The sequence below is a fragment of the Dinoponera quadriceps genome, unplaced genomic scaffold, assembly GCF_001313825.1.
Source record: "Dinoponera quadriceps isolate SergipeBrazil2010 unplaced genomic scaffold, ASM131382v1 scaffold3943, whole genome shotgun sequence".
In the NCBI taxonomy this organism is placed as follows: Eukaryota; Metazoa; Arthropoda; class Insecta; order Hymenoptera; family Formicidae; genus Dinoponera; species Dinoponera quadriceps.
In genome coordinates this window covers 7,399-16,726 of record NW_014557915.1, presented here as the reverse complement: position 1 = coordinate 16,726, position 9,328 = coordinate 7,399, and the positions used below count along the sequence as shown (strand labels likewise).

At 33.8% G+C, this 9,328-nt stretch overlaps 1 protein-coding gene across 3 annotated transcripts; it reads left to right on the top strand.

Annotated features, from left to right (window-relative positions):
* Window positions 1-6,374: 6,374 nt before the first annotated feature.
* Window positions 6,375-8,742, top strand: LOC106749502. 3 transcript variants are annotated; one of them, XM_014629008.1, is made up of 4 exons: window positions 6,375-6,389; window positions 6,455-6,719; window positions 7,428-7,467; window positions 7,550-8,742. In XM_014629008.1, the coding sequence occupies exons 1-4, from the start codon at window positions 6,378-6,380 to the stop codon at window positions 7,557-7,559; spliced, it is 327 nt and encodes a 108-aa protein (XP_014484494.1). In that variant the 5' UTR covers window positions 6,375-6,377; the 3' UTR covers window positions 7,560-8,742. The 3 variants fall into 3 exon arrangements, with proteins under 3 accessions (XP_014484494.1, XP_014484495.1, XP_014484493.1); XM_014629009.1 differs by lacking the exon at window positions 7,428-7,467; XM_014629007.1 differs by lacking the exons at window positions 7,428-7,467; window positions 7,550-8,742 and having other exon boundaries at window positions 6,455-6,921.
* The last annotated feature ends 586 nt before the right edge of the window (window positions 8,743-9,328 follow it).

Here is a 9,328-nt window from a genome sequence, read left to right as displayed (position 1 = left end):
GACCAGAACGGGACGCGTCACTAACATCAAAATCTCCAGAACGGAATTTTGCAAGCCATTTTTGACACACACGTTCTGTTAAAGCATCGTCCCCATACACATTACAAATCTTCTTATGAGCTTCCGCAGCTCGTTTGCCTTTTTTGAAATAAAAAAGTAAAATATGGCGAAAATGGACGTTCTTTTCTTCCATATTTGCAACCGTGCAGTACGCACAATACTCTGGTATTAACCGGCGTATGTTTACAAATAGGTTAGGTGGAACGTCGCTTTTCAACTGTTGCAAGCGCGTTGTGCGATAGCGCTGTGGAAAAGAGATAGCAGAACGAGTAAACCTACTCCGATTAAAAAACCGAACGAACTTATTTTCCAACCCAATATATATATCTGGAAGTCGTGACCTAAAAATGTGGTCGACTATATAATATTTACGATCTTGATACCGTCTTATAAAAATATATTTTTCTTGCCTTCCTCCTATGCATGATGTTCATTAGTGCTTTATTTTTGGTTAGCAGTACTCTTTCCCATATGTGCGCATCATTCTGACACTTCGAATTATTTTCACTCGGTCTTGACTCATGATTTGATTAGAGTTTAGTAAAATGTATTTAGAAATAAGTTATGATAGCAACAGAGTTCTTTAAATTCATACTTTTTTTACTGGGGATAGTCCGGGTAAGGACCGATACGTCTGGATATTTATAATATTATTAACAATTATTGTTATTAACGTCGATGCAACTTAATACAGGCATATAATTTATACAAACTATAAAATTATTAAAGGTATAGCACTAAAGGATACCATTATATTCTGTTACTTATTTTTGTTGCTTGTGAACATCTGATATTGCGACCCGAATATTCCTATTAGTTGGAACATTTGCAAGATGGAAGAGCATCCATTATTAAAAATGGCATGTATCATTTTCGCAGCTATCAAGGATTTACCAATGAATTTGCCATTTTTTATTAACACATTTTTTCTTTAAGAAAGGTATTTTATTTTCATTCGAAATAAGCAGCCCTATTATTAATACATTTTTGCTATTTCAACGGCAGTTAGTTTACGCCGCTGCTGTAAGAGTCTGATAATCATGTAACGATGAAGTCGCAAAAGGCTTTGAACAGCTTCTTGTGGAATGAATTTTCTCCCGTGAAAAGTTGCCCAAATTTCAAAAATAGTGTTTGCCGGTGCAAGGTCTGGGGAATACAGTGGGTGATGGAGAGTTTTCAATTGTAACTCTTGCAATTTTGACGCGGTATTTGTGAAGTATGTAGTCGCGTGTTTTCATATTACAGGATGGGAGACGAGCGATTGACTAGTCTTGGTTGTTTAGTTGTAAACTTATTTATAACGGTTTGCAATTTCTTGTGGTAAACATATGCGATAATCGACGTACGAAGTCTCATAAAGATGAAATGAATAATGCTAGCAGAAAAACACCTAACAGTCATCATAAGCTTCTTATGATGGATATTTCGTTTCGGGCACTGTTTTGGTATATTACTTGGATCAAATCATTACGATGAGCGTTTACGATTGGCGTACAGAATCTATTTTTCGTCATAAGTAACAATTCGATTAAAAAAGGAATCATTTTTGTTTCGATTCAATAGTGAATTGCTTTAACGTGTGCTTCTTTCTGGCATTTGTACAAATCACATGACATCCGCTTTTCCAATATTTCTATTTTATCAATTTAATTTAAATGAATTAATATTGTTTTAATATTATCATTAAATTGTTTTAATATTATCATTAAATCTTGCTGCTAATTCACTCGAAGTTTGAGAGGGATCCGCTTTCATTATTGCTTTCAATTTATCATTATCAACTTTTGTCTCAGATCGTCCACGTGACTTATTTTCGGAATCAAAATTTCCAAAATAAAAAGATTGAATCAATAACGGAGGTGCGTTTTTTAATTGTTGTTGGCCCATATATAGATATTACGAGCTGTCTGTTGCATTAGCTGTAGGATGAAATTCATATTCGAAAATCATGCAAATTTTAACATTATATATGATTGCATAAAAGGAAATCTAAAAGAAAAAAATTAAGAAATTACAAAAATACAAAGCAGTTTTAGAAAGAAGAAAAACATATTTTTCAAACAAAAAAATAATGAGACATTGAAATATTGTGGTAAGTCCAGAGATATTGAATATCAGAATCAGCAGTTCGTAAAAGCGGTAATTTCAAGAAACCCCTAATATTTTAATTATTTTTGAGCCACAGTAATATGTTTAGGAACAAACATACAAACAGTGGAATTGTAACTTTCATTACTGTTCTTGAGCTTGCGCTGCGTTTAATTCTGAATCTGCTATTACTTTTCAGAACTTAAACCAATTATAAAAATATTTACATTGAATCCATCTGTCGGCATGTAGCGTGAGCCATATTTTCATGCCGTGCACTGCTTGCAAAATCGCATATTACAGTATTTGTCGGGAATTATATAATTTATAATGTTCTAGAGACATATTTTTAAGACTATAAGACTATGTAAAATGCAAAAAAAATTCGATATTTTTAATTATTACGTTGGGTAACATTGGGTTTAATCTTTTAAGGTAATACATTATTTTTCAATATCTAATGAAGCACTAAAACTTTACACACGCTTTCTTCTAAATCATGTTTCTCAATCTTGTCCCCGGGTTTTCTCAAAAACTATTGCATCGATTTACTATTGTTTTGTGATATGTTTACATTTGTTGCTATATCCCCTACTAATTTCATGTTATACCTTCAAATTTATTTTCTTTTTACAGCTGGAAAATTCGGTATTTTACGGAATTTCAGAAAATTATATCCAACTTTTAAAGAAAAGTTTTACTGGATGTGACAAATTGTTCAGTGATAAATTATGTACGAGTACAAGCAATAAAACTATTGAGCAACAGTAATTTATCATTGGTCAATTTATTATAACCAGTAATATTTTTCTTTAGGTGAATTTAGCATGTTTTTTTCCTGATCGTCACCATTATTTTAACATAGTGTTATATTGTTCATTGAGGTAGGGAAAGTAATCACATTTATAAGGATTAAAATAAACTTTGGACCATTTATTTCAGATCAGTAACATGGGTACAAATCTGAGAATAATACAAACAGAATCGTCTCAACAACTCATATTTAATTAATTATATATTTTTCGTTATATGTTTTCGTTATATGCATAAAACATAACAAAATCTAAATTTTTCTAAAGATAAAAGATACATAAACATGAATATCAATATTCTAAGTACTTTTATATCGTAGAAATAAATTGGTTAAAATTATTTTAAAATCAACCGTCTAAACTAGAAACCTCCCTTAGTGTCTGGCTCAATCATCATGGTGGAATTTATGTCTAATTTAGACGATTAACTTAAAGGCTAATTAGTTGAATTGAACGATGTGATTGGTCAATTCCGTTGAATTAATCGTCGTTTAAATTTAAATTATGATGGTGGAATCGGAAATAAAAGAAAAATATTTAATCGATCAATATAAATTTCGAACATTTTTTAAAGATGCTCGCAGATAGCACAGAAACACTTTTGTCAATATATGAAATATACGGTTAATTATTGTAAACCTTTTTTTTAATCATTATTTAATAATTAGCCGTTCTGGATCTTTTGGCAGACCCTATATGTAACGAGTAACATTAGTGTACATTATATAAAATGACAAGGATATTTTCATAATCATAAAGAATAAACGAGGACGACCGCATACTAAGATATCCGGTGCTCATGATCGAATTTATGCAAGGATGCGGAAGAAACATGATGTATGACATATTGTTTCAGCTATGCTCAAATTCTACTACGTTTGCCTTCAATTATCAAGCTGATATTGCAGATTGTGTTAAATATTTGTAATTTTTTTTTCATCCTGTTGATGGCAGTTTTATACCACGTTTCTTCTATCACGTCGTAACGGCACTGTAATGCCAGAAATCGGTCTTAGTAGCACGCAATAACATAAATAAGATGGTCCCGTGTATGTATACTACGAACGTATACACTCGGAGCGCACACATACACAGCGTGCACATACGGGAGTTATCTTCTTCTCAACTACTGAGGCCGATTTATAATATTACTGGACAGCCCGATGTGTTTGAATTCTGCTGTATTTCTGCTGTCACTTCATGTCGGCACTATATGTTTTAATTTTGAGACAATTTTATCGTCACATTGTGTTATTAAACCGTTAGTTACCGTTAATAAACCTTTGTTGACAAAAACTAAGCTTAATAAAAACGCAGTGGATCAGAATCTGCCGCAAATGCGGTAAATTATCAAATCTGTTGGCAGAATGTTGATATATGTGGATAATGTCATTTTAACTGAGTTAGTTTAAATATAACTGTTCAATAATAACTGTGTTCCGAAATTCAGTACTAAAAATCTATAGTTAACGTTATGTATGCTATAAATTTTCAGTATTGGCAATGAATATCGAAACGCGGCTCATATTGCTATTAAGATCTACTCCAATTATTGCGCGTTATTGGAAGTTCTATTAACCCTTTGCACTCGAGCAGCGCCGATACAGCGCCCGGCCGATTTGAAGCGTCAACTCGAGCGGCGCTGCTACGGCGCCCGGAAGGTTTGATGCGTCCAGTCGAAATGCGCTGTTACGGCGCTACGGTGTTTTGTAACTTGATCTGTTTATTTACGATGTGCGATAAGATGTTTCTATCTGAAATACTTTCGTGGACTAGGCTCGGTTTACATTCTTAGCCAAATCTTAGCTTAGTTTAGTTAGTCTCAGCATAGCATTCGCTTGAAACAGTCTTGGCAGTGAGTATAGCAATTGAAAAGTTTTCGAGCCCTAAAAATATGGATCAAGATCAGATCAGCTCAAGTTCGGACGAATTCAATTTTGCCAATTTGAACGAGGAAATAGAAAAGAACAAAAAAGGGGAAAAGCCACTCATCCATTTGCGATTTCTAAAAACACTTGTCGAGCAATTGAGAGGATCATATCGCCAGCATCGTGAGCAAGCGTCGACGTCGCATACCGATGAAACCCGACTAAATGGGAAGCTTCACATAGTACTAAAAGGACCAAAAAGGGACTGCAAGGTTTGCTCTGACCGTAACACGCCTGGCGGTAGACGGGAAGTAACATATTATTGTGATACGTGTCCAGATAAACCTAAGATGCATCTTGGGCATTGTTTTACGAAATATCACACGAAAACTAATTACAGAGTGTAATATTTACCAAATTTTGTTGTATTCAATATAAAAATTAATGAATTGGTGAAATTTTATTATTTGTATACGTTTGTTTGAGTATAAATGATTTTAAAGTACCTGTAAAATGCTTCCCTAATTTAACCGAAATCGTCTCGAGTTGCTGGTTCGCGCGAGCGAAAAAAACCTCAAGTGCAAAGGGTTAATTCAACTACTTTTTTTGTGTATTGATATATATAAGGTCTAGTAAAAAATAATCCATTATTTTTGTATCAAATTAGAGGCTTTATTTAACATAGTTACAATGATCCGATTTAGGTCAAATATGCACCGTTTTGTTCGATAACTTGTTGCTATTTCGAAGGTAATTTCATTATGCTTCTTCCATAGAAACCCTCGTCCCTATTGGCAAAAACTTGGGAAAGTCGATTTTCACGAGCTTCTCTTCACGCGAATTTTTCACCAGCAAAAAAATTCGCCATAGACAGGAACAGGTGGTAATCACCTTGGTGCCAGGTCCGGACTATAAGGTGGATGCAAAAGAACCTCCCAACCAAGCTCCCGGAGCTTCTGGCGAGTCACTATCGATGAGTGTGGCCTTCATCTTTGACGCGCGCTCAAACAATACTGAGTCAAGCAATCACAAAACTGTCTAAAAGGTTTTTTTGTACGAAATCTTATCTTTCTAACGCCATCTGGCGTAATCCGATCGGACTTATACAACGCGAGATACAAATTAGTAAAGCCCTCTATTGGAAAAATAATGGATTACTTTTTTCTAGACCTAATATTTACACACCTACAATACAAAGTAAAAAGATAACTGCTGTAATGTTTATTGCTGCTTATCACATGCCGTCCGATTTGTTACATTCAAATTTGGTGCTGACTGGAAATCGCCTCTTGAGTTGGTTGAAGCGTTACTGATAAAAATAATAATAGGATAATAGGATAATAGGAAATATATTTTGTATTTTAAAAATTATTTATTTACGGAAGAACTCGCTTTGCACGCATATATTTCATGAAAATAAATTTCCGTCTAATTTCTATCTACGTTTTTAGTTAAAAATTAATAGTGACGAATGTTGAATTTATATAGGAAATTATCTTACTATATATTTATATTCTCGAATTTATTTTCTGTATTACATAGGGAGACTATGGCAGTTACGGTACGTACAGACCGCTTTCGAGCACGCTTGATCGCTTGTCGACGAGATCGGCGTCAGCCCAACAGGTAAATCTCGCGAATCTGAGAGCGTCGACGGCGATCAGCTCAACGTGCCATCGCGGAGCAACGAATCCAAGGCCAGCCTCAGTGGCGTCGAGTGGGCGCTCGTCGCTGGTGTCCCAGAAACCGTCATTAGGTGGCTCTGCAAGCCAACGTGCAACCTCGGTCAGAAGAATTAGGAACTTGTTGGACTTGGAGTCCACGAGGAACATACCTACCCCAACGCCTACCAGAACTCAGGATCAAAGACTGCTAGATATTAATCCTGCAGGTGAATGTTCGTTTATTTTATTCACCGCCTCGTTCCTTTTCGGTGAAGGAATGAACCGATGAATCTTCTATAGTTATTTGAAATCAGGCATAACCATTTAAAGTATAGTGGATATTTTAGGTATAATCTAATATTATACAGGATATTTCCTAAATATTGCCCACTATTTTAGAAGCTACTTTTTGAGGCTAATTTATGAAGAATAGTTCAGGAACATATGGTCTCAAAGGCCTCGTTTTAAAAATATTGATATATTAAAAATTTTATAAAATTATTGTTTTTCTTTAATAATTCTTAAATAAGAAGAAATTTCGTTTCCAATCTCGAGCCAATAAATAAGCAGGATAATATTTTCATTTTTGACGTTATAGTCACCGTTTTGTAAAAAGTCAATGGTGTAGAAACATAATTTCAGATAATACATTAATGTTTCGAACTTGTTCATTAATAGACGGTATCAAATTTGTTTGTAGATTTTTATTCGTTAAATATACTATTATATATACGATATTTATTTCATTATATATGCACGGTGTCCCATTCTAACATGGACACCAACATAACTCGAAAAAAATGTTTTAAATAAAAGTTGTAGGATTTGAAATGGGCCATTAGATGAGCTACATAGATTTTGGATCTGGGGCTCACTTTGGACTCAATAAAGCCCAGGTTAATTTTTTCGACGGAAACGTTTATGTTTTATTACAGATTCGTATTCTATGGAAAAAATGAGGAAATGTTGTTTCTGGTAATTTTTCGCTAAACCTCCTTCAACAGGCGTAAAATAGCGCTCAAAGTTTTTATTTTGAAATATATTCCGGCCAATGAAGGCAAGACTAGCGGACGATCCGGCCAATGAATGCAAAGCCATGGGACGATCCGGCCAATGAAGATCAGCAGACGATCCGGCCAATGAAGGCAAAATCAGTGGACAATCTGGCCAATGAAGGCAAGACCAAGGGACGATCCAGCCAATGAGGGCAAGATCAGGGAACGATCCGGCCAATGAAGGCAAGACCAGGGAATGGTGTAGCCGATGACGATGGATAATAGATTATAGACTCATCTAATCGTTGCCATTACGTCACTCTGTCTGTATCAAATATTTCAAATATCCATCGTTATTCCCTAATCACAAGTTGAATATGCGTCTAAAATTTTATATAATTAATCTGATTATTTGCGGAGTTATCGTTTGACAAAGTTGATTTTATTCATCATAACTATTTCTGTAGTTAGTTCATTTTTCTATACAGCATTTTTCACATACCGCCATAAGTAGAAAGCTAAAAGATTAAGGTTCAGTGATCTCGAAGGCCACAAAACTGGTCCTTGTTGGTCTATCCGATGATTTAGGAATTCCGCATCTAAAAATCTCTTAACATCTCGAGCGAAATGTGCAGGAGCACTATCTTGCTGAAACCAAAATCTTCGATGAACATCCAATCAAATGTTCCCATGGTACTTTAATAAATGGTTCTGAAGAAAGTATGTAAATTGTACTGTTAATTGTAAATTTCTTTAAAAAATGCGGTCCGATAATGTGACCATTAAATGTTCCAATCCACACATGGAGTCTCCTACGATGTTTATTCAGAATTTGTCGGGACTAATGACGATTTACTGATGAATAATAATGACAACTGAGTCTATTAAGACATTCAGTGCTTAGAAATATTGCTACATCGCTGAAATAAACATTCCAAAAAAATTCGGGTTCTGTTCCTGTGTCGAGTGCCCATTTACAAAATTTTACTTATACGTGGTTATCTTCGCTTAACTTTTGCACAAAATTAACGTCATTTAATGACAGTATTGAACAGATTATTACATTCAATTAATTGTAGATCGAGGAATTCTTAATTTTCGTTCGATTTGACAAGTGCTAACAAGTGGATTCAAATAACCATGTTTAACTCGGGAATAGTCACTTGAAGTCATTTCATACCCCAGTGGTCAGAAAATGGAGCTTATGTCGCAGTGGATTTTTTTACTGATCAGGAACCAATATGTACTATTCACTTAGACATTTAGAGACCTAACTTGTGTAACAAGAATTAGCTGTGACTTGTCTTATTCAAAATATAAACTTGTAAAAACATGTTGGGGTGCAAAACGACCATAGGTGATCGTTATGTTACCATTTATAAAATTAATCAAGGATAGTAAGAGTTGAAGAAGTAAAGACAAGATGATAATAAGTTTGAAAGAAGTTATGTGTACCCAGTAAATATTAAACAATATTTATATTACATCTGATGCTGACTGATAAAAATGTCCAGAGAAACAGGCGAAGGTATTCTTATAAAATATATGATATTTATATTTATTGCTTTTAGTTAACATATATAGTTAATATTAACATTAACATTTATTATAAATGAAATGAATATCTTAAATTATACTTTTTATGTAATGTTAAACACAAAAAATATCGATATTCTTAAAAATTTGTAATTTTTTTTGTTTAAAAAAATTTATGTTATATATTTAATAAGACAGTGAAGAAATATAAAATAAATAATTTTTACAATCCTGAATCAATATTAGTAACTTTGTATAATCACGATTTAACTTTACTTTAAATTCTTATAAAATAAATGTTATTT